General features: G+C 41.1%; 1 protein-coding gene across 1 annotated transcript; it reads right to left on the bottom strand.

Annotated features, from left to right (window-relative positions):
* Positions 1-148: 148 nt before the first annotated feature.
* NDRG1 (N-myc downstream regulated 1) lies at positions 149-16,813 on the bottom strand. The gene is made up of 14 exons (XM_080610859.1): positions 16,704-16,813; positions 16,507-16,612; positions 14,758-14,878; positions 12,379-12,441; positions 10,731-10,791; positions 10,198-10,284; positions 8,714-8,770; positions 7,711-7,814; positions 7,304-7,360; positions 6,331-6,382; positions 5,632-5,679; positions 4,065-4,100; positions 2,224-2,275; positions 149-1,512 (listed from the first exon to the last, which is right to left on the bottom strand). The coding sequence occupies exons 2-14, from the start codon at positions 16,568-16,570 to the stop codon at positions 1,247-1,249; spliced, it is 1,068 nt and encodes a 355-aa protein (XP_080466985.1). The 5' UTR covers positions 16,571-16,612; positions 16,704-16,813; the 3' UTR covers positions 149-1,246.
* Positions 16,814-26,446: the final 9,633 nt, after the last annotated feature.

Here is a 26,446-nt window from a genome sequence, read left to right on the forward strand (position 1 = left end):
AACTGTGAAAACCTGACTGGCGGAAAGGTATTAAGCCGCTAGCATCAAAGTAACCCAAGGAATCACGAGGCTGTATATAGAACCAGAAGCTCATTACATTTAGGCAGTCATTAAACACTGTATTTCACAGATACAGTGCTGCCGCTCCACCACTTTGTGCAATGCACTCCTCAGCACCAGTGAGATCTCAGAGTTCCAAATTTAGCAATTAGTAGCAGTTGAATGTACAGTATCTAATTACACGCCATCCCACAGTTATTCATCTCTCCTGACAAAGAACAGCTGGATCTGGCTTTGCTTAAGAATTCCGAATTCATCACAATTGTGCTGGACACAAAAACTTGAGCTGCAAAGACAAGAAACTGTCTGAAAGAAAAAAATCAAGCTGTTTCTGCTTTGTTGGCATCTACAGCTACCCTACTTGTTACAACTACACCAGCTTTTGTGGTACAGTAAATCCTTTGGCCCAAGAATGCAAACAGGAGATGCCACCTTGCTTATCAGATTTAAATCCTGTCCTCATTTGGCTAAGCGTTTTTTAGGGTCTGGGGGGGGGGGAGGAAAAGGAAGACTGGAACTAAATCTCAAAAAAGTGAAATAAAAAAAGCTTAGATTTAGTTCATCTCAAAGTCACATTAAATCACCTATTTTAGTAGCATATTATTGTACATAGGAAAACAGGCTTGAATACTAAGGAATTAGAAGGCCTATAAATGCATGATACATTAACTTCTTTATCATTTGAAGTCAAGCTATATACAATGAATTCAACTCCAGCTTCAACATGAGGCCATAACACATTTGTTTCATCTCCTTTTTTAAAAGCCATCCATAATAGTGATCTTTTTTCTTCCTCTCCCCCTCTTTGAAACTCATCTCAAATTGTGCCAGTTTACTTCAAGAGATTAAGAGATAAAGGGACATGTAACAGCTTTGATTTTAAAAGGAGGGTATTAAGCAAGTCTGATTTGACTCTGAAGTGTTCACAACCACATCAGCTTTTGGCAAGTATCCTTTAGAATTTGGCATCCATTGAAGGAGGGCACAATAGCAGCAACTGTCTGAGTTAGAAGAATAACGACAGAGCAAATGAGATGCTTCTTTTCTTTGGTCCCTGTCAGACCCTGCTGAACAGAGTTCAGCCTACAGAATAGCTTGAGATTAATACCAGTTATGTTTTCGTGATACACAGGGGGCATCCGTTACTTTTTCCACACTGTGACCAGTTTCAACCTCCCACAGCCATCTAACAGGACACTTCCATGGACTTGGGGCTTGATTGTTCAGCATTGCTTGCAGAGTTCGGCGTCAGCTCGATGCGTGTGTCTGTGTGGGAGCGGTTCCTGGCACCATCCCCAGTGTGGGATCGGCTCCTTGTTCCCTCCCCAGTGTGAGACCGGCTCCGTGTGCCTTCTCCCGTGTGAGACCGGCTCCTCTGTCCTTCCAAAGAGGTTACGCTGGAGCCAGAAGCGGTGCGGGACCTCATCAGCCTGGTCATGCTAGCAGAGGGGACTGGAAGAACAATCTTTCATTAATGCATTGCCTCATGGGTTTGGAAGGAAGCCCTTGCCTTCCTCTCCAGCCTTAACCACCTTTGGAGAAGCCTTCATGGTTAAAAATAAACTTTTCATGGTAGCTTCACGTACCATCACTGCTCCAGGCATACAGGTAAGGAGCCCAAATTACTAAAGCACAATTAGTGGCCCGGGCTGAGGAACTCAAGACAAATGAATGTCTTGTATGTTGCTGTGGCTGCAACAATCCAGGGGAAAACTAAAGACACTCATCAGACCTCCCATTACTTTCATATGCTTTAACTTTACTGGCAGCCCAAGCTGGCAATGCATCTATGCAAGAGCAGTCATTAGAAGCACATACATGAAGGACAAACAGCTACAAATCAAATAAGTCTATCAACTAATGAGGTTTCAATGTTATGCTCAGTATATGAACCAAACCCTCGATGCAATGATGAGACACTATTACAAATATCAACCTTCAAAATGTCAAGAAGGAAATTGTGGGTTTAAGATGTCTACAAAGGTCTCTAACATGTAGTAACATTATTTGGTCTGAAACATCACGTGTTTTTTTTCCCCTTGCAAATGCATATCCAACTAGGAAAAGATCACACATCTAGCATCAGAAGACTCTCTGGGTGCTTACATGCCCAACAAACTTTGATAGCCAGGTGAATGATTCCATAATAACACCAATACTTACTGTATCCCATTCCCTGAACAAAGTATTTGAAAGCTTCTGCAAGCTTGGCAGGCTGCAAAAGAAGAGAGTATTATTGTAATTAACTTGCTGAGCACTGAGTACATTACAATGTTACAGATGCCCTGTCTTAACAGGTACATCTCAAATATTCTCTGGGTTCTAATGAATGTATGAAAATTTCATTGTTGTGATAGAATTCCACCATTCCCCTCCCTGGTCTGCTCCCCTGCCCCATTACTTTACCAAATGGACACATGCATTTGAGAATGAGTTTTCCAGAGAAGTAATTACAAGTGGTCTAAGCCCGGCTCAAGCTTTGCTCGTGCTGTTAGTGAGGTAGGTGACCTAAAGTAAAATGACTTCTATAAAGGGCACATATTCAGCTGGTCAGAGATGATAGTTACGTTTATAGGACAAAAAAAACCTCAGCAGGAAGATGTAAGCACAACTGACTATGACTGACATTCTTGCAATGAGGCACTCACTATTTTCTCTGCTGCTGACAGAGTGGCCAAATAACCCTCACAGTCTCAATCATTGTGCATGCCAATATGACCTGGACTTTTGGTATCACACAGAATCACAGAATATCAGGAACTGGAAGGGACCTCAAAAGATCATCTAGTCCAATCCCCCTGCCGGAGCAGGAACACCTAGATGAGGTTACACAGGAAGGCGTCCAGGCAGGTTTTGAATGTCTCCAGAGAAGGAGACTCCACAACCCCCCTGGGCAGCCTGTTCCAGTGTTCTGTCACCCTCACTGAGAAGAAGTTTCTTCTCAAGTTTAAGTGGAACCTCTTGTGTTCCAGTTTGTACCCATTACCCCTTGTCCTATCATTGTTTGCCACTGAGAAGAGCCTGGCTCCATCCTCGTGACACTCACCCTTTATATAATTATATACACTAATAAGGTCCCCCCGCAGTCTCCTCTTCTCCAAACTATAGAGACCCGGCTTCCTCAGCCTTCCCTCATAAGGGAGATGCTCCACTCCCTTAATCATCTTTGTTGTCCTGCGTTGGACTCTCTCTAGCAGTTCCCTGTCCTTCTTGAACTGAGGTATATTCTATCTGAATCAGTGCAAAGATGGACTCTGTATAACAGAAGCAATACATACTGTGTGGCTTTTAAAAAGCCTTTCCCCCCCACTCCCATTGTTGGAGCACACACTATCTGTACAAGAACTTCTCAGCATGGGTAATTACAAGTTCATTTTTTTCCTTAAGTTCATGAACACCACATTATGTTGCTTAGAAATCTGTCTAGATGGTACATCACCTACTAAAGCTGATTTACAGGTCAGCTCATTTAGTGAGGCAACACTCGAGCACAGGTAAGTTTTAACTTTCCCAGCCTGCTTTTATTAGCAGTCTTGGAATTTATGCCTAAATACATTTCAGAAGCTCCAGTTCATTCTCAATCAAGCCAAGTCAGTGTATGCAAGAACATAGCATTGTTATTTCTTGCCTCCCACTTTCCTGATCTATACTATAAATAGCCCAAATAAGACCATCTTTCTAAAACACTAGTGCTCCAGCCTTAACCCATGTTATCTTAGTAGACAGGCATAAAATAATACCTCTGCATTCCCACCTCAGACCTTTACTTGGTTAAGACATAATTAATGGAAATAATATCCCCTCCCAATCTTAACTTTATGCCTCATTGCTCCTTAAAGAAAAAAGAAAGCTCAGATGACTGACTGACATCATTACTCGTGAAATCATAACCATCCTTTTGGCTGACATTTGGGAACAGAAAGTACCCTACAAAAAAACACCCATTTGTTGCAGTCTGACATGCTGCAGAACAGGATTAGTAGGAATTACGTCCAAATTCCTACCTGGGAAACTTGAGGGAGCCCACCACAGTCAGCCATCTGAAACAGGGATGAGAACAGCCAGTTAGCATAATACCAAAGGAACTCATTTATGCTCAGAATGCATTAAAATGACCGGTTTAGCTATTTAGGAGAAAAAAACCACAACATTTCCTTTTGTTGTGTAACGTGTAGATGTACACAATGAAGTAAGCACTTAAATGTTTCTAAAAGCTACAACTGCACCAGAAAACCCTGAAGTGTCTTGATCCTCAGGCAAAGCAAATAAATACTTTTTGCTAGGCAGTGATCACTAGTTTCTTAGAAACCATCCTGTTAGTCCTGGTTGCAAGTTCAGCTCTGAACTACAATAACGTGACTTGGTATTGACCTGAATAACAAACAGCGGAGAGAGAACAAACACCTAAGTCTCAGAGGTGAGAGGGAGAAAGGATTTGCTGAGATTGTGGCTGGCAAGCATCAGCCTGACTTGCCAAGGGAAGCAGGGAAAGCCAAATTAGAAAAAGCTATCTTGAGTGCATGCAGTATTTTTGGAGCACTTCACTTTTCCTGCCACTCCACCCCTCGAAGTCAACCCAACAAAAACAGTGCTGTTCCAAGCTGAAAACAGTCGAGTTGTAAATTACAGGAAACCCCAAATCCTATCTAGGATTAGTTAGAAGCAAAACAGGCCCGTAGCAGGATCCAGTATCAGCTGCATCCCTGGACTGAGCAAAAGCTGGCCATTGACAAAGGATCCGAAACAGTGACAGGCTTTCCCTTAGGGTGAGTCTGTCATGCCCACACAGTAGGTCAGCAGTGTAAATCCTCAGTGTTAGGAGGAAAAAGCATTTCTAACTGTTTACTGTAATTTTCACTGACCAGTTCAATAAAGAGATGCAGTAAAAGTTCCCAGCAGAAGCATGACCAAACTTGTTTCCATTTCCTTGCCATTACACTCATTCCATTTTACTTCATCAGTAACGAGCTGAAGATTGCACCCATACTCTGAATGCCAAAGCCTTCACATGATGTTTTGCTGTTTGGAAGTGTATTTTATCAAGTTTTTGGAAAAGAAGAATCATTTCAACAGTAAGATGTCCTGGACTGTGCCCCCATAAAAGGCAGGACAGCAAAACTGTGGCTGATGGATCAGCTGTCTATTCATCCAACATTACCACTGAGGGATAGGCAAGCACAGGAACGGATCGAGTTGGTTTGCACTTCCGCTTTGCTGATGGCTTTTTCAAATCTTTCAAGTTACCTTGAGATCAACTGTGTCAGCTCAGTCAAATTCATTATGGGTATGTGAAATACTGAGCATTTTAAGTCTCACCCCTACTGGTTTAAAATGGAGGAGCTGAGAAATTCCCTGTTATGAACCTTGACAAGAAGCCTCTAGTCTCATTTATCCCACCAAAATACTCTTAACCCTAAAGGAACCACCTTTCCACATCAGAACTAGATTCTCACCATTGTCTGTGCTGCAGTATACTGCTCTGGTTCTGCTTTTTCAGTTAATCCAGCTGATTTTAAATCAGGAGAATGTTTATTAAAACAAATAAACCAAAACCAACACTTCTATTATTACCTTCAGAAGTGTGGTCCTTGTTGGGTCCAGCTTTGAGTTGCATTCAACCTGTGTTAAAGAACAGCAGCATAGGCATTATACACAGGATTCTAATTATGAACTGCTAGATAAAAACAGATTAAATATCTTGTTTTATATCTTAATACAGATGCAATTGATTATCTTAGGCTTCTTTATAAAGACTCGACGTATACATATACACATCTTTAAACCCAAGTAGGGCAGTTCATGTTTCCATGTACAAACAAACCCATTAGTTGGGAACTGGGGATTTTTTCTATCTGTTTCTGTGACTCCAGTGGCAACAAGTGTTGTTTATCTTGCGATCTGGGGTCATCTGGTAGCATCCCAAGTGGTGAGCAGCCATATGGCCACCGGCCAGCAGACTGGTCATGCCCATTAAAGTCATCCAGTCATCTGGGGCAAGTTATAATGGTCAAAAAAAAGAAGCTCTTCACTTCCATAGTGACCCAGGCATCGCTCCAACAGCACAGAACAAGCTAAAACACCAGCAGCAGATTCCTCTTGAAGGAAAATATTTGCAGTTCACTGTAACTGCTGTGGCGATTGTTCCTAACACAGGATCTATTAAATAACTGCACAGACATAGAGGATAAACAGCAAGGAATTAATGGCAGCTGTCCCATGGTCTGGAAGAGGAGAGCCAGCTGGGCTGGATTGATGGCTCGAGGTACGCACCACAGCATCCACCGCCGGGGAGCTGTCGCCAACCACCAGGAGAACAGGGCATCTGCAGGGAAGCACATGGAAGCAGTGTTATTGCTGTGATCCAGCCTGGAATTGCCCTAAGCTGCATTTTGTGTCACTGGGAGAATGAGAAAGTTAACTGTGAAAGTGATTTTCTTTGTATTCCAGACACCTTAGATATACATTAAATCCACTGTATTAGATCCACATCTACTGACATGCATTGATATCTTGCCTGAGAAGCTGTCCCTTTCCCCATATTTTGTAGTGACCAGCCCTTTCCAGTGCTCTTACACCTAGTTTTATATGAAACTGAATGCAGGGATCAGCATTAAAGTCTCATCCCTACCTCCCCAGGCCCCTGAGCTCCAACTGTTGGACCTGTCCACCCTATTTCAACCAAATTGACAGAGGAGCAGTCTCAAAGTCTCCGGTGTGTAAACAGCAGCTGAGCAGCAAATGACTCAACTGTTATGTTGCACAAACTGCAGCGTAAGTGAAAAGCCATTAGCGGAAGATCTGCCAGACAGTCATTCTCATGCCTGCTCCATCTTTCTGAATGTTTTTATTTGGGTTTTTTAAATAGTTTTGGGTTCTGGTTTTTTGGTTATACAGGCACAGCTCAAGTGCCTTCAGACCTACCGTTTCCATTAACTTCAATACATTTCTGGATGAAGCTAAGTCCATCTACATTACAAATACTGACTAAGTTTGCAGATACACTGTGACAGAAGCTACTTAGCTTTCCATTTCAGCTAATATGATTGTGAAGTTTGAAGCAGGGAAATCTTCCTAATGGTGGTCTCTGTCCTGCAGCAACATCTCCCACACGAAGTTACAAGACCTTTTTCTAGCACATAAGCACATCAGCTACAGCTCTGCAATGCATATGCAATACACTCAGTGATCATAACTCTTAGTTAACATCATGTACAGGTGAACTGGTACCAAATAAAATACTTACTGAAGGGTGACAACATTTATTCCAGGAACAGGACGTTCAATCTCTAGGTCTCGCCGACTGAAAGAAATGGAGAGGACAAAGGTTCTTTATACATTGAAATTCTAGATATTTTCATATTATTCTGGTTTAGAAAGAGTACATACATTCACATATATTAATTTAATCTGATACTTCTTGTGGCCTCCACAACTGATGGAGAACCACTCTTAGAATGAAGTATAAAAGTCTTTGTTTAGTCCCAGTGTACCCAGTTTTCTCCCCAGGGATGCATAAAGTCCTTTTCCCATAAGCAAACCACCTGAGATCCCTGAAGGCACTGTCAAGCAGAACTTTATACTGGGGGAACATAAGTAACTCCACCACACAAGTAACACTGGCTCTAAGAGAAGTCAGGTAAATGCATTTACCTGTTGTAAGAGTTGACAAAGAGATGAAGGTTGGTTTGATTCATGTCATTAATAATATGCTGACGGTAAGTATGGATCAGGTCATGGTTGCTGTGAATCTCTTCCTACAGTGGAGATAGAAGGGTTCAGAATAGGGGTTATTTTCTGAAAGGATCTAAAGACATAGCACAGCAGTCATGTATCATAATCATATCTACACAGCAGGAGTGCACCTTTAGAGACAGGACAACTTTTAACAGCCAGTGGTGTCACCCAGGATTAATATTAGCCTCCAACTGCAATACCACACTTTCGCTTTAAAACTTCAGTATGTTGTAATGTCAAGATCTTACAATTTCAAAACATGCAGTTGAGGTGCAGATGGTTACAGTCAGACAAGTATGAGGTTTTAAAACAGGGTAAAAAGCTCAATAGATGCTTCCAGAGTAAAGCAGATGTTGAAAGCTTACAAACACATGTGATGTGGAACTCGGTTTCACAATAGTAAATAACTGAGCTTCAAGGACTTCAATCACTAACATTTTCAAACAGTTTGGTTCTCAAGTCTTTAGATTAATTCCTTTTTCTGCTGGAATGGAGTTTTCCATTGTATTTACTGACAGTTTCAAGCACAGCAGAATAGCCTGAGTATAGAACTTTCCATTAAAGTAGGCTTGAACCAAAGAGCACCATTAGTACTAATAACCAGCTTTCTCAGAGTTACAAGTACATTACAGTCAGAACATGGCACATATGATGCTTATGCCCATATTTAAGTGTTGGCTATCTAAAGACAGACAACCTAATAGGAATGTCATCACTGAGATGCACTTAAGTCATCAGAACACAGCAAGCTCCAAGGCAGAATACCACCTCCAAAACACTTGGAGCACAAGTATGAATCCTATATCACAGTTTAACTTCGTACTTTGTTGTTTAAGTGAAGGTTTCTCCCCTCCTACCAGCCCCAGGAGGTACATACAGATGACCAAATACATCAGAGCAATCTTTTGAACATCCTTACCTTTCCAAAAAGATGTGAAATGACCATGTCTGGTAAAGCATTTGTCCAACCTGAAATCTGAACAGCAAGATTATCTAAGTATCTGATGTTAAAACAGTCCGTGAGGAACTGAAACCATTCAATCACCCGTAAGTAGACCAAGGGATATTTCTCTGCTGTCCTTATATGTACCATATCTTGGATTGGTATTTTTTCCCTGAAGTCAGCTAAAACCCATTAGTTATATAGGGACACATTACTAGTGGCATAGGTATACACCTGAAACCACTCCCCGCAAGACCACCAAGCAAGCCAGCCAGATGGGTGTCATTTCACCTCACTGCCCAATCTCCTCCCTAACAGCTCACACTGACAATGCACTTTCGGTACCTAAAGCTCATGTCCCAGAGTATGTGCTCTTGCTTTGTAAGGATACAGGGCACCTGCTGTATTCCTAAAGTCAGCAATACTTAAAAGAGATGGAAAGCAGAGGCACAGATATGGAAGAATTTAATTATGGTGAGACATTGGGTGAGATAATCAAAATGGGCCAATGAGACTGGTACATCTCAGTGTAGGTGAGGTACTAAATACACTTCTAGATGAAACTCACCAAAATAAACAGGTATGCAAAGTTATTTCTTTAAAAAATAGTAACTAAGCCTTTAAAGAATGTTACATCCCAATTTCTCCTAGTGTTATAAGGTTGTCATTACATTTAATGTCACCCTAGACACTTACAGTGGGTTGTCTACATGTGGTTAAAAGACGACACATGCATTTTTGTACTTCTCAGTGTTTATATCAAAAACATGACCCTGAATGATACAAAATGCCTTCCATCAGCTTACCCTGAAAAATGTCTTAACAGGTTAAATCTGAGTGACATGTAATATTTATACTTATATATACTGGCTCCAGGAAGATTGTTGAAACCAGCTCTCAGCACCTGTTTCCCCACATTGAAATCTCTTACAACTACAAAAAACATACAGTTAACAGGAGCTTCTTTATGTGTGAACTTTCACTTATAATTCAGGCTGTACAGACATTCTGTCCACGGTTACCGTAGCTAATGACCTTTTCTGAGGCTTTTTGGCATCAAGATGTTGTTCTAAACATTTTTCTGTGCTCTAGTTCCCATTTTGGACTGTGCTGGTTAACAAACTATGGACAAGAAAGAACTGAATGTTCTACTATGCTCACAGTTCACTTGCAAGTATGTTGTTTCTAGAACTACCCTGTGTACAGGTTAAACTACATTTTCCCCAGCAGTTACTAGCTCTTAAGAGCTGTCTATACCCATTGTACCATGGGTATCTCTTTCACAAAGTACCTTTTTTTACCACTAGCTCTGCAGTAGGTATGTTTGTAAATGAAAGAATAAACCCCAAAGGAATTCAGCTTGGGATATTTTGTACCTGCAGCTATGTCTTAACATACAAGCTTGCCCATGCTTGACAGGCTCATAGAATGATTTATTCTCCTAACTTAAAAATGTTTACCTTTGTTGCTGCCCAGTCCATCCAACCTTCGGCACAAGGGTTTACATTAATGAGAACTAATCCCTCCACCATCTCTGCGTGGTTTAACTGCAAAAGAAAAGAGAGATTTAAGATTCATCGCATATCCTTTGACAGTCAGCAGAAAACCTAAATTAGCAAATTATCTCCTGGGGTCCGGTTTGATCTTGCCCAAAACAAGCATATGTATGGAAAAAAAAGATTTTTTCATTAAAGCAATTCAACTGAGCAGCTGGAGAACATTAAGACTTAACTTCTTCTCCACCCTCAGTTTAAATAGAGAACTCCCATTAAAAAAACCTTCTGCAAATTAACTGGGTAGAGCCCAGGCCTTAAAATGGAAAAATCTAGGTCTTCTGGCTTAGCTATCCCACAGATTGTGGTATTTCACTTAAAAGCCTGACTGCTTACTTAAATGGGCACAGCAGAGCAGGAATTCTCTGTGCACGCTACAGGGGCAGCAACGTGTCAGGGAAATTGGGTTTGAGGCTTCAAGGAAGCTCCACAAAACTTACAGCAAATCTGGTTAAGATGTAAGCACCGGCTCCAGTTCCCATTCCTATAACGGTCTTCAGCCTGCACAGCAATAAACCAGAAGAGACAAATGACTAAGCACCAAAAATAAACCCACATCAGCAGCCTTCCTCTTTCACATGCCAGAGGGTATCTACAGGAGGGTGGGCTGCAGCTCAGGCTCACCATGGACCCTCAGCAGTGCCACCAGCCCCACTAAGGAACTTGATGCAGCAGCTAGTTTGTTTTCAGTAGGTTTATAGGACACTGGTTCTCACACAGTGCAGGGCAGCAGCAATTCTCACTTATCTTTAAGTAAATATACTCAGCAACCATAGCATTGTTCTGATCCTGAAGGAAAAGGTCTCTGCCAGAAAAGCTTGTAAGATACAGTCCTAAATCTGCAACCTAAATACAAAGCTCCCCTCTCCCTGCTCCCCCTGCCTTCTATCCAGCTGGGACACTGATTCCTCTCTAACAGGGGGCTGGCAGGGGAACCTCTCTTGCTATCCAGCCACTGCACTGATTAAGTTTAAACTTCATAACCAAACAGGGCAGAGACAAACCAAATATTTGCATTAACTGAAATTGGGTTTAAAGCATTGCCTTCAAGGTCCTAGAAAATACATGGAAGGGAAGAGTAGGCAAAACCACTCAGAAAAACAGGTTATACAATGGCTTTTAGGAAAACACCTGAGGACAGTTTTCATTCTCATTAGCAATATTAAATCAAGGCTTTATAAGTACACTGCAGTTTAATTGATTTTCAAGGTAATGACATTATGGTAGCAGGGATTTTTCAGTGCAAGAGCAGAACTGACAGCCCTGTGCCTTACATTGGGTGTTTCAAAAATACATCTCTTTAGTAAGGTAAACTGGTCCAAGGTACTGTAACAGCCAGTTACAGCTGAACAATTGGGGTGATGGTCTGAGACTAAAACCCCTACACGCAGTCCAGACTGTTTTATACATCTGCCTAACCCTGAATGCTGGATTTTCTCTCTGTTTGGTCTCAAAACCCCTTGGAGGTGCCCACCTGAACTCTTCATTGTGTACCTGGAGCACTCAGTGAAGGTACCTTTGCAGCTACAGCTCCAAGGGAGAGCACACACCAAACCTTGTTCCAGGTAGAGAGGAACACTGCCACAAAGTCCTTCAACATCAGCACCCTGACATCTGCACTTGGTAGAAGAGGCTTGAGGAGGTCAGACTGACCCCCTCAGACACTCAAGCCACACAAACAAAGCAGTGACTTTAGATGGGACCATGGCTTTTTTTCCTGCTAACCACACAGGAAAACATGGGTTGTTACAGTGGGAAGAACAGATTGTCTGTGCCCTGCCCCTGTGAGGCTGATGCATAGAAGGTACTGGAGGAAGCCCCTAAATTAGGCACATGGGATTTCAGTCCAAGTTACTTCCTGTTTAAAAATAAACTGACATTTCAAAGACAGCCAAAATATAAGCTCTGTCAGAAACAAAGGCAAAATGATTCATCTATAGCAGAGGAATTAAAAGCCAAACACAACTTTAGTTCTAGGAAACAAAACACCAGAGAGCCAGATGGGAGCTTCGGGGGCTCTGCCCTGCTCTGATGGTGTGCCACATAGAGTGAAGAATGAGGGAAATAAGTAAATAACTCTGTACTCACCCAAACTGTTTCAGGATTCCAGGGAGCATTTCAGCCAGCTGATCCATGGAGGGATACACGTACCTACAACAAATATGTGGTTGTGGCGTTAATACACCACTTCCAGTAGAGTAGGCCGGTACGTTTAGAGACACAGCGGTCACTGTAGATTTAATACCGAATGTGCTCCTTACAAGATTATTGACTGTATGAGCTGAATTTAAATCAGGAGCAAGCACAAGTAAGTAATTTAGCACAAATAGGAGTGCAATCCATATGGTTGTCTCTGTGAATTACAGGATGACCGATGTCTGGTCTGGCTGAGAGCAAAACAGACCATAGAATCTCATAGAATCTCATAGAATCTCATAGAATCTCATAGAATCTCATAGAATCTCATAGAATCTCATAGAATCTCATAGAATCTCATAGAATCTCATAGAATCTCATAGAATCTCATAGAATCATGAGGGTTGGAAAGGACCTTGAGATCATCCAGTTCCAACCCCCCTGCCATGGGAAGGGACACCTCACACTAAACCATGTCACCCAAGGCCTCATCCAACCTGGCCTTGAACACTGCCAAGGATGGAGCATTCACAACCTCCCTGGGCAACCCATTCCAGTGCCTCACCACCCTCTCAGTAAATCTCTTCCAAGAAAAGTTAACACTTTTGAACTTCAGAGGTAAGTTTCCAACCACATTCAGCACATTTATACCTTGGGTCCACCACAAAGTTTCCCTGTGTTGCAGAATCACAGGCTACAGCAAGCAAATCTAGATCTGTGGCAAATAATTGGCATACATGTTTTCATGGGCTCACAAATTACCATAGGATAGGTGAGAATAGATTTATTAATATAGATGAAGAAAATGAAGGCAGGAAGGGCTACTAAGCTGCTGAGGAAGTTCAATAAAACCAGCTGTCAGCTCCTGGTCTTCTGCAGAGCAGAAACAAAGTCTTTAGGGAAGGAAATTATGAGCAAAATCTCAACTAAGCAGCACATGGGAAAAAATCCACCCAAAGTAGCTGGAGAACATCTGCTTAGGATGGATCCAAATCTTGGCTTCCCATCAAGGCTACACCTAGTGATTTTCTAGTTTATCCTCCAAAATGAAACCAAACTTAACCACAAATCACTGCAAAACTAGTTTAAAGTTATTTTCTTAGATTTTTCTTGTTAGGAACCTAAACCTCATAGAATCATAGTTTGGATTGGAAGGGATCTTCAAACACCATCCAGTCCAACTTCCCTACAACAAGCCCTATCACAACAAAGGCTAGTGTCACCACAGCTATGATTTTAAACCTGGGCATGCTGGTTTCACAGTTGGAGGGCTGGGAGAGGTAATACAACTTCTTGTGCTGCCATCATGTTTTTAGGCAGTGGTCTTTACTAGCATAGATCATGATGGCTGCCTTGTGCAGCTGACAACTCAGAAGTGTTAACTCTTGTTCAGGACATGAAGGTTAAGACACTTAAAAGCTTGTGATTCAAACAAATACAAAGAGGGCAGGAGGGGACTGAAATATCTCTATAGGCTGCTCTCAGACAACTGAGCCATTGCAGTTAACACTAGCTGAGAATCTGGCCCATTCTGACCTCCTCAGCAACAGAGCAGCTTAACAATTCAGAAGGGAAATAGACTGGCTCATGCAATGAGGGTACATATAAGCTCCTTAATACCTAGTTCTTATAGAACAACCAGTTCCTTTCCTTGTACCCTCCCCTTGACATCTTGGCTGCTCCCTTCCTCAACCAAGCTTATTTCTATCCCAGGGGCATCTTAAGGCAAACCTGTGACATTTGAGCTAAATGGGATAAGGATTTCGGCAAAGACTGCTCATGGCACACAAGGTTTCCAAGCATTAGAGCATCATACATGATACACATACAGGAGTACTCAGCTATCTATGATATTCTGTGGGGGTACATCACTTTGTCACTGTCCAAAGACTTGGATTTTCCAGATAGGTTGTCAAGTTTACATACCAAGATCTACCATGCTGCCATTTCACAGAAAACATGGATTTAGGAAGGGCATTGTATAGTGGCTAATGCCTATCTAACAATTTAGCTTCATATTTGTGTTGAGGATATCATTAAAAAACAAGGTAACTCGATATTTAAATTGACAGATGCAGACATCTGTCAAGGAACTGCTCTACAAGCAGTATAGTTAAAGATAAAACACAAATTACAGCCCCAAAGTCTACCACGAAATGGCACAACACCGAGCTCCCAGAGCTGCAGTACCTTAGAAAGAGTGTCAGGACTGAAGTTCAAAAGCCAGCTACTGTGTTTGCTGCAAGTGCTTTTAATTCAACTGCAGATCAAGACTCTTTTTCAACAGAGAGGATAATTCCGAATGCAAGAGCTGTTTCCCTGACGACTCACCCAGCTTGGAAAGACGGCGCTCCATCCTGCTGACCTGGGGCATCCACATGGCAGACTGCAAAGTGCTGGGTGATTTCCTGCATGTCCTCAAAGTTGAAGAGAGGATTGAAGCAAGTTTTATCTTGACAAGGAAAAGAAAATAAGGAACAAGTAAGCTGAGAGGAAATGGTAAATTTGCAGCTGTAATAAAATCATTTATTAACATGTCCTGCAGGTTAATGAAAAGTTGGTTCAGTTGGGTGAGCTATATTATAGCCTGGAAAAACTGGTAGTCTAAGGAGGAAAGACCAGTAAAGCCTTGCTACAAGAAAACCTGTGCCAGCTTGCTCTAATTCCTTAAAGTAAAACCCCTGTACAGCTTCTTCATCATGGCCAGATAAGGTTTATCTGTGTTATTTTGGTACCTGCCAGAATGTTTGCTTGGTACCTCAAAATGTCAAAAACCTATTCTTTATGCGAAGCTAATACACTAATAAAATGCAGCCAGGAGTGTTCAACACACTTTGTTTTGGCTTAAAGTTATGCATTTACTTGTCCAGTCATTTTTCTTTGGACTGCGTCAAAACAGATGGAGGAAAAGGGTATCCAAGAGCGTGACTTGTGCTTTTGCCCAAATATTACATGAGAAACATTACATGATCAGCTGCCGCAGGCAGCTCAAGACAAAAGCGTCCTTCTGGGACACTCAGTGCTGCAGGTTCCCAGTTTTGAGGTGATTTGATTTCTGCAATATTAATGTGGGGAGAGGGTTAGCATATTTTCCTCCTGGATTTGAAAGCATGAATTCTGTAGCTCCAGCTTTGAGATGCCTAGAAAACGGTTCAATATTCTGTGTGTTTCTGAATGTCTTCACACTACAGCTTACAAGCACAGTAACTGCAGAATATAAAACATCTAGCTAAAAATCAGCTTTAGGGGAATATGCAAGTTTGGGAAAAGGTCCTTCCCCTTTCAAAGGGAGAGAAAATTTTATCCACCATGACGATACACTTTAACCGTAGAAAGAACAAACTCTCATTCAAAGATGGGATCCTGATTAAGCTCTGCTCCTATCCACTGAAAATCCAAAATAAAGGCAGTTCCACAAAAAACAGCCAAGAAAACAGATTTTTCTTAGGAGTAATGTCCCCAGCAATAACCAGACTTTAAAGATCTGCAGGTGTTTTTAAATATAAGTATTGACAATTGATTAAGAAGCAGTAAATCGTGTGAAGCAAGCAGTACCGGTGAAAAGAGAGCAAATCTGGCTATCAGGTCATTATATTCTTGGACATGACATAAGATAAGACACCTTTCAAAGTTATTTTCTTAATACTGGCTAAGGACACAATGCCAGCACTCATTTCATCATCCCAATTTGACATGCAATTCATATAAACCCACAGCAGCATAAGACTGGTTATCAGACAGGAACCTAAGACAAAGCACCAGCAATGTTGCTTTCAGCCACGCCACTGTCAGCCACCCCTGAAAATGTTTTTACAGCCTTTCTACATGGTCACTATGAACTAGGAGAAATCTTTTGCTTCTTTAAGTGAAACATCCCACTTACTTTGTGAGGATAAAAAAAAATAAATCTGAGAATTAAACTTGTTCTAAGGGCAGAATTAGATGCCATCTAACAGGCTGCAATGCACATAAGCAAGGACCTGGGAAAGGCTTCCTAACCATCACAGCTTCCAAACCTTTGATTACAACAGCAGTGTAAAGGAACCAGGCCATACCCGTGCTATTAAAAAGTCTACTTACGGTTCAGCCCGATGTCATGATAGGTGAGGATAGCTGGCCGGTTCCCTCTGGGGGTCCCACACATGGTGACATGGACTGAGCCATGCACAGTCTCCACATCTTGCTCCTGGCAAAGAAGAGAAGGATCTGTCAGGGGCATGTCCATGTTACAGCAGAGCTCTAATCAAGGACAGGTTCTGCCCCATCCCAGGGTCTACCTCAGCCAGGGGGTATCTGTACTTCCAATGCAAATACACCCTGTTCTCTCCCACGTTGTAAATTTGGCTTTCATCCACTCCAGTCCACAGAAAACCGCAGAAGCACTTAAGTTGCTTATTCTAACCAAACACTGAAGGAATAGTTAAATAGGTTTTAACCTCATTAAAAGGCAGCATAAGGAAGAAGAAAAAAGTAAGCCGTTTGGTGCAATGACACCTAAAATAACAACAGTTTGCAACTATGACTGTTGACATTTGCGGAAGTGCAATTTGCCACGATAAAATACTTCTGTTTCTAGGAAGGAGACTCAGCAAATAACTACTATTCCCCAAAGAAAGCAGTATTAAGTGGTCTGTATTAGCCATGAAGACTTATCACACTGTAGGGCCTTGTGATTTTAGTTTTATTGAGGAATGCTACTAACACATGTGGCTGTTGTGTTTATGGCTTGCTATGTATAGACCTGAGCATAATCCCAGCTGTTTAAGGTTTGCTATAAAGCAGCAGATAATCACCGCAGTGTTGAGTATCTGAGAAACATGAAGCAGCATCCTGGTATTATGTGACATAACAGGAGTTTGTACTATTAAATGAACTTCAAGCTAAGGATACCTTTAATATCAAATCAATGCCCCCGAGTATCATCTTTTATGTATCGGATGTCTATGTACCTAGATGTTGCTTAGGTCATACTAACATCCACAACATACAGAAGAGTTTTTTGTTTCTTTTGTATTTGAACTTCAGATGGGTATAAGCAATTTATTATTTTGCCAACATATATAAAGGTAATTGCAAAACAACAGCTATTTATGACACTTGTTTAACTGTAAACCATTACACTCACATAACAGTCAAGACAGTACATAGTTAGAAGCCAGGCTTAGCATTTCACCAGAACACTTCCTTTATTGTACAAGACAGATACCCTGCTGCAGAGCTTGCTTGACTTCTCTGTGCAGTAATGCCCAGAGACAAAGCCCAAGTTAAATTCAAATCTATTAGAAATTATGCTGCAGAAATCAGAAGTACGAACTCTGAACACTGTCACGGAGCAAAACCCAAAAGCTCTTCAGAGATCTGAAGTAGTAATTTGGTCTAAATATCAGCTCCTTAATTTAATACAGAGAATACACCACACATTTTGTTGAAAATAAGAATGCTGGGCAGCACCATCCCACAAGTCACCCATTTTCCTTGCAATTACACACCTACATCAGTTTTAAATTACAATTACAGCAATGGATCAAAATCCATCCCCTCCTTGTACACTGGGCAAGCTAAGCATCGCTGCTGTCTGAACTATACTCCGTTGAAACACTAGTTTCCAGCTTTTACAACTCCCTTCAAGATTCATTCCTCTGCATACTCACTGCATTATTTAGCATGTAAGCTGTGTCTTCCATAGCCAGCACCATCTTTAGACAAAATAGGGTGATAAATCCAGCAACTCAGACAGAGGACAGTAGATGGTTTCTACTTTGACCAAGTAGGAAATTGGGTTATATGGACAAGCTGCTATCCTACACAGGCTTATGACTCCCATAATGCCCAGCTAGAAAAAAAACAAACCAGACTAATTCGTGAGGATGTCATTCTTAAATAGGATTTGAGTCAGGTTTGTCCAGGAGACAGACTTACTCAACAGAGCTCAGAGATCAAAGATGAGCTCAGTCTTCACTGCACAAGGTACAAAGTGCCAAATTTCAAACCTGAGAATTAGTACAGTCTTTCCTGTTGCTGTTTCAATCAGGCTTTGACAAGTTCAGCTTAATTTCATTGATGTTTTATCATTTCAAATGCAAAAACATACCAGACTTATTCTGAATTAAATCAAAAACCTGTTCTTTCCTAAAAACCAGGATTATAAGTTTCTGGTAAGAAGACAAAAGACTTCAAAAAATTAGGGCAAGTCAGAATGATTCTGCACAACAACAAAAATGAGGACTTTGAATGTTTGAAATCTAGTATTATCCAAATTAGATAAGCAACATTATAAACATTCCTAAATCAGTCATACTAATACCACTAAGTTTCATTTTTGGCAGAAAATATGATACTTTTGGTATAGTTATCATACAATACTCCAGAAGAGATTTGCAGTAGCAATAAATAGCAACTAATACTAACAGCAATTAATATTTTCCACATTATACCTTCCTTCTGTACTTAGATAATTTTCAATATAAAGTGTGACAATAGATAGTTTGGCAGCCTTAACACCAGTAATGACAGTAAGCAATATTGTGTAACACACCTCTTAATGAACATGTTATATAGAAATCATTTCATCCTCAGTTTGCATCATCACATTATTATTGTTAGATCCTTCCAGTAACAGCACTGAAAGTCTAGAATAGGTTTTCTTAGGAGGGAACCCGCTTTTCAAGATTTGGGATCTTCCTCCTTTGTGCATGAAAGGGAAAAATATCTGTTCATGGTAGATAAAGCCAGACCCTTGGACCTGAACATCCCACTGACATCCACAGCTAATTCTTCTGGAACTAGAAACCCCAGTCTAGTTCATACTCAGTGTCAACTAAAAATAGTTCAGAGAAGACAGGTGACCATACCCTTAATTACTGGCATAAATCACAGTCAGTTTAACAATTGGCTTAATTCCTCATTATCTTCACAGTAAGGCTCTCCTAGTTCTAGAAGGCTGTGCTATTTTTCATTAGTGTGAATTCTATACAGTGAATACCCAAAAGGTTCTCCTAAAATACCCCAATCAGTTCAAACCAGTTTGTTCGGTGACATCAAACCAACAACTTCACATCCCTATTGATCCTATTAAAGATCAAGAGATTTGTCTACGTGATGTAGGGATGGATGTTTTCAAAACGCAGAGTACTAAAAACAGATGGCAGCACATCCCAATCAACATCAACATTATAGTAAGAGGCTCTTCACCAACTGATTTGTATTAAAACACTATCTTGGAAAAAAAATCCAAGGTACACTAATCCGATATAAGGATAAAGACAAACACACCATCTGTTCACATCTCTCACTTTAACAGAGGTGCAGTCATCTTCATGCCCTAAAAGCGCGCACACAAATACTTTGGATACATGCAATTTAATAGATGCTGAGTTTGAAGGAGCTGATCTGTGCTAAAGTAGACTTTATTTTGGGGCCAAGTGACCTTTTTTGATGCTTTGGTGTAAGGTTAGAAGGGAGAGCCAGCTTCTAAGTCGGTAACATGCGAGAGCCCATTTATTCCTTTTCCTCTCTACCCTGGCTAAGGATGACATGGGCTGAGGAACGTCTTTATGAATAAGCTGTTTTCTGAAGTGTGGAACGTGGAACCAAAACACTTTAGGTATCTAAAAAGGAAAATACACACCTATTGTATATTTTGCTAAAAACTGCCATAAATTATATTTTACTTAAAATACTGCATTCCATCAAGATTACTTTGAAAGCTTTCAAATATACTGAATCCTTCATTACTATCTCATCCTTCTATTTTAATTTCTATTATGCCTTCTAAATGTACCTCCCTTCTATTGACTCGGAACAAAGGGAAAAACTTCAAAGCTTTTAAAGAGGATTTAAATAGCTTTTAAATTTATAGGAGACACTATATCTTATATTTGTATTACTTAAGAAATTTAATACAGCAATACCTGCACATGCTAATTTTCTCTTTCTTTCCTCCAATATCTTGAATATATTTGAGCTTTTACTATGATATTGTAACGCTAGGTTTCAAATCCCCTTTTCCCTGAAGCTATTGAGCATTTTTCCTCTAACTTTTTGTGCTCTAAAATAGCTACTTCAATTCATCTCATGTGTTTCTAAAACCCCAATGCTCACCTTTCCAGATATTTTTTTTCTTTTTACCTTGTTTCTGTTTTGGTTTTCTTTTAGTTTTCAGTATTAAATTAGCAATATTTAGTAAAAAGTTTCCCGGTTCAGGTAGTCAGTTAATTACATTAACAGTATATTAATATGTATCATGATTTTAGATGTAAATGTCAGTGACTGCTAAGGTGAAAGCCAGTAACGAAAACTTTGGTGCAGGAACTGAAGCAGATTATTTGTAATAGTTCTGCTCAGGAATTCTTCCTATCCCTATTAGCACTGGGTCACACTGCCCTGCAAAAGCACAAACCCACAACCACCTCCATCGCTTTCCTTCAGAGACGTGAAAGGATGAGGAAATCCATGTAACACACTGCAACACTGCAAACAGCATCTACCGACACCAGCAGGAAACACACTCCATTGCACCATGAGAACCAGCTGATTTCTTTCCCTTCACAGGCAGAAGGAGGAGGGGAAACAGAAATGGCTCTTGCATGCCAGTGGGTACAGACAGCTATAAGCCATGAATTCCAAGGGAGAAACTCACCTCTGCCACCTACAGCTGCTGCACATCTTGGAAAGTTTGCTTAGTTATTGGGAAAAGCAGTATCTTGATGGACTGCTCACTTACGGAACACTAAGCTAAGAGAATATACACCATGTCAAAGAGCCAGGCCTCCATCGGCTCCAATGCTGCCAAGCTAGAGAATAGGCAAATATATCAAACTGGAAATACAATTAAAATGCCTTTGGCATTAAGCCAACCTAAAGCAGTACAGGGCACACTGCCCTGCACTAGTTTATTAATTGTGCTAAAGCAGGTTTGCCCAGGAACACTCCCCTTCTTGGAAGGCAAGGGACCTTCACTTCAGTTTTCAGGTGGGTGCCACAGATATAAAGACAGACAGTGCTGTCTAAAGGTAGTTCGGAGCTGTCAGTTCTTCCATCTCTTCTCTTGGCCAACCCTGGTAACTTCAGGAAAGCTTTTGTTCAGAGAATAACCACATACATGTCTTGCAGTGTGTGCTTTCAGAGGGGTGATACTGCACCATATGGTGACTTACTTCAAAAATGGAAAAGTATGTTTAACCCGAGTCTGTCTAGAACACCATGAGAAATAAGACTTTCTTTCCAAACCTGAATAACTAGATAAAATCTATTCTTGGAACCAAAATCATCACAGGCAGTCACTACTTTTCACTAGTGGAAGAAACAAAGTCAATAACTGAACACTGTATAATTTGTCCCTAGAAGGATGGAGCAAGTTGCAAGGGATATGGTGGATACCCATATCCACACACAGGCACTAAAGAAGCTCCATCCTGCCCATGGCTGATCACCTCCTTCTCTGGCCAGGTCCATCCTCCTCCCACGTGTGGTTCATGGGGCAGGTTGCTGATAGAGAACCCATGGGAGCTTCAGTGTTAGTCCTGAGCGACCTGGATCCTCCAGGGCCACACATGAACTTCTACAATGAACTAAGCAAGAGTATCTCATAACTGCTTTAAACCATCTCTTTCATAAATCAACCACAGAAGACACAGAGGGAGGGCACTTGTGGTTTTAAGGACCAAAGCTAAACCTCCTTTCAGTGGCAGTTCTTAACATAATGAATTGAGACTGTTCTTCCACATTTTTCCTTTCTGAGCTAGAACAAACAAAGATTAAACTCTAACAAAGAAGGATCATTCAAAAGCAAGAGGTGGCAAAACTGGGCTAAATAAAAAGAACCAATGCTCTGGACTAGCAACAGTTAATCCAAAACATAGAAAAAAGAACCCAAAAGGCTTAGAGAATTTGCTGAAAGTTTAAAAAAAAAAATAAATCTATATATACACATGACTTACAAAGCAAGCAATTTATTCCAAGAATAGAAATGAAATACGGGTCACTTCTGCATTCTTAATCAAAATACCACAGTATTCCTGTTAGCAGACTTAATCTGGGATTCAGATTTATTTAGACCAAGTGATCAATCTGGATGCAAACAGAAAGCTTCTCCCATGCTGTGCACTGTCCTACAGGAAGTCACATGGTGACAGCTTTAACTTGCATTTATCAAGACTTCAGGCAGTGGGTTTCATCATTAGAAAGGATGAAGGGGAAGATGCAGGATTAACATAAACTACAGCTTTGCTACACAAGTAAGAGCCACTGAAGAAAGATGGTAAAGATGTTTGTGGTAACTGTCTCTCCTGGTTTCCAAGGAAAAGACTGTTGAGTTTGTTGGATTTTAAACTAATTTGCACAACATTAACAAAATATAGACAGGCACAAATAAAGTGCAACATGCCACGAAGTACAAAAAGGGTTATTTCCTTCAAGGACCTAAATATTCAAGAGATGAGAAAAATTTAATAGAATGTGCAGGAATAAGAAAAGCTATCTCCTTCCCTACACCCCTTAATAAAAGCAAGGAACCCAGCAAGCCCCTTTTCCCAACACATACACCTTCTAGTCATCAGTGGTGGGGATTCTTGTCGAGGTAGGTATAAGTATCCTGGTCTCCCTCCCTTCCAGTTCAACACAGCCTGACTCCAACAGTCAGCTTAAGAACCAGCAATGACAAACTTCTCTGTCAGAAGCTCACATAACAGTAACAAAAGAGGGACCTAAAAGAGTTAAAGTCATCTCTCGCCACCATCTGACCCAGTGGTGTGCTTTATGAACTTTCCTGTTCTGGCCGTAAATAAGCATGCAGAAACTATCACCACTCCTATTACAGCGCAAAATTGATTGCCTAGTGCCTTCCACTTCTCTACAAGCTTAAGGAGTCTTTTGGAAGCTTTCAACAGCATAGAGAGGGGCATTTCCTCCAAGGAAATGCATGCACATTGCTAATGAAAGCAAATTAATTGGGTAAAGTGTGTGTCCATGTAGGAGGGGAATATTTTCCTCTCACTACCACTGCTGAAGAAACTCATTCTCTTAGCAAGCATAGAACTGCTTGCAACTCAGCCACCCCTTTTGGATGAAGCTTTCTCAGCTTCGGTCTGAAAAGACCTCCTGCAGTCCTCTTCACATCACTATATCAGAGCCCCATTCAGACCCTTCTCCCACAGTAACAGCAATTGTGGCAAGCAGGCAGTTATTTCTCACTGCATTTTGCTATCTTCTCAAAGCATCAATTCAGTTTCCCCTTTTAACAAAATAGTAACAACAATAAATAACAATGATTATGATGATAATTAATAATAAAGAATAGCTCTACTTGCCTGAACATCAAAGTCCGGAAGGAGGCGAGTGATAGCCTGTGAAGAGATTTTAAAGCATTAATGCATGCGGCTTTTGCATCTACACCTGTGTTCTAACCCACTGGTTCTGCACCCAAGAAGGGTTTTATCCTAGCCAAAAATTAGGCTTTGGGAGGCTGGCTGGACACAGAGAGGTCCATTCCAACTTGTGACCAGCCATCAGTGTTACTGACAAGCTCATGTGCCCATGGAGGGTCTCCACCTGAAAGGAGTTGGGTGACATCCTCCCCACCTCTAGTAGTCTAAAGGCTTATAACTTCAAGGGAAGAAGTATCTTCCAGTCACCCGCTTTACTAAAAACACAAGGAAGAAGTCGAACTTGTAGTTCTTCTGGAGGGCTGTAAACAGAGGGAAGAGCAGAGCAGCCAAGCAAACATCTTGTATCTGCAGAGTACAACAGAGAAGCCAAAGCTTGCAAAAAAGCATTGTGATAAAAAGCAAAGTTTAGGATCCTGGCAAGGAGGTCACTTAGTACCAGAAGGCCAGGTAAATTAAAGATGGAAGATGCTGAAGCAATACTGCTGCTGCCTTGGGCAATATTGTCTCAGATAGTGGACCTTAAAGCATTGCAGTCCAACTTATAGTTATGACAGGACTCTAGAGCCATGATCATTAGGCAATTGGGCAGTGTGTTGTACATACAAACAAGTAGCTAAAGAGCTGGCTGAGCTTGTGGAAGTTATTTTACACAGCCTTAGCGTTAGACAATATGCTAGGTTTTAATCTTATTATACTGTTGGTCTCACAACCTTTTAAACATAGCTGGTTTCATACACTGGTGCTCCAGTGGCGTTGAAAGGAGTAACTTTATGCGGCATCCACATAGACAGCATATGAAATAAGGTTCACCACTGTTTAGGAACAAAGGCTAACCTTTAGAAGAAACCTAAGCACAACAACTTTTGAATGCATCATCAAGTCCACACCAACTCCACTGTTAAACTTAGCATGTGCTGAATGTCTTTCAGGGCAATCTTTTCCACTACTCACAATACATTAAGTAACTCCCTTCATCTATGTGAAGAATGGCCACAGAGGAGTCAAACTCTGTGCTACATAGACAAAACTTAAAGGTAATATCATGCATAAAAGCATATAGGGTTCATTTTCAGGTTTCCAACTTTTGATCTATATGATACAGAAACCTACGAAGCTAATCAGTGTTTTAAGATACTTCTGAACTTTGCAGCAAAGGCATTTAGCATGCGTAGGACTCTGCTTAGTATCTCCTTTGCTTTGCTGTTACTGAACAACATTGGCATTAAAAAGGGATATTAGTCTCTGAAACATCTGAGTGCTGCATTCACTGGTATCCAAACAAGCTCTGCTTTCATGCAATGTCCTTGGCAGAGGAGCTGTGTTTAAAGTTGCTCAAGCCGTTTCAGTGCAGTTTGCAAGTGCAAATAATTTTCTGAAGTGTTTACGCAAAAGAGGTAGGGAAGAGAAAAGAAAGTAGCAGAAATAGAGCAACGAATAGTTCTAGTGTAGAAAACCAGAAAAAAAGCCTAACAAATTTATATACATCATTGTCAAGAATTAAAATCCTTGGGAATAAAAGAAAAACTAGGTTTGTGTCAAGAAAAAAGACAAGAAGTTCCTTCACGTATTGTCCCTCTGCTCTCGGGAGACCTCCCTTGGAGTATTGTGTGCAGTTCTGGTGTCCTCAACATAAAAAGGACATGGAACTGTTGGAACAAGTGCAGAAGAGGGCCACGAGGATGATCAGGGGACTGGAGCACCTCCCGTATGGAGACAGGCTGAGAAAGTTGGGGCTGTTCGGCCTGAAGAAGAGAAGGCTGCGTGGAGACCTCATAGCAGCTTCCAGTATCTGAAGGGGGCCTACAAGGATGCTGAGGAGGGACTCTTCATCAGGGACTGTAGTGACAGGACAAGGGGTAACGGGTTCAAACTTTAAACAGGGGAAGTTTAGATTGGATCTAAGGAAGAAACGCTTTACTGTAAGGGCAGTGAGGCACTGGAATGGGCTGCCCAGGCAAGTTGTGAATGCTCCATCCCTGGCGGTGTTCAAGGCCAGGTTGGATGAGGTTTAGTGTGGGGTGTCCTTGTCCATGGCAGGGGGGTTGGAACTAGATGATCTTAAGGTCCTTTCCAACCCTAACTATTCTATGATTCTATGATTTGCCATGAACATACCACAGCACAGAGTACTGCTATAACTGAAGAGTCAGATACTGAACCCAGATGCTGTGGGAAGATCTTTGAAGAAAATGGGTAAAAAAAGAAATGGAACAAAGTACAAGCAAAAAACAGATCAAAAAGGCTAGGACGTTGGGATGTTTCTCCACTTCAATGCCAGCAAAAGGTTGCAGCTCATGCACACCCAAGCCAACTGCAGACCTGATAGCACTTTGCCTGCAACTCATATCTCAGTGCAGTCAGAGAGGACTAGATGGGGCACAGCTGAACCTCTGGACTCAGATGTGCTCAAGGGAAAAGTAAAGGCTCTCTCTGCGCCTCCTTTAAAGGCAGTTCACAAAACAAAGTCTTTATATTTGCATTGAAAAGTCTATAAGTATTGAAAGATGTACATAAGATAGCTCAATTGACATCATTCTAAATAGCTAAAGACACCCAGAGCGTTCAAATTCAGAAGAGAAAAAACACCACCATCAGATCAGCATTAGAGAAGAGTAAAACCACAGGCTAAAAAAGAC

This window comes from Psittacula echo (genome assembly GCF_963264785.1).
Source record: "Psittacula echo genome assembly, chromosome: 2".
In the NCBI taxonomy this organism is placed as follows: domain Eukaryota; kingdom Metazoa; phylum Chordata; class Aves; order Psittaciformes; family Psittacidae; genus Psittacula; species Psittacula echo.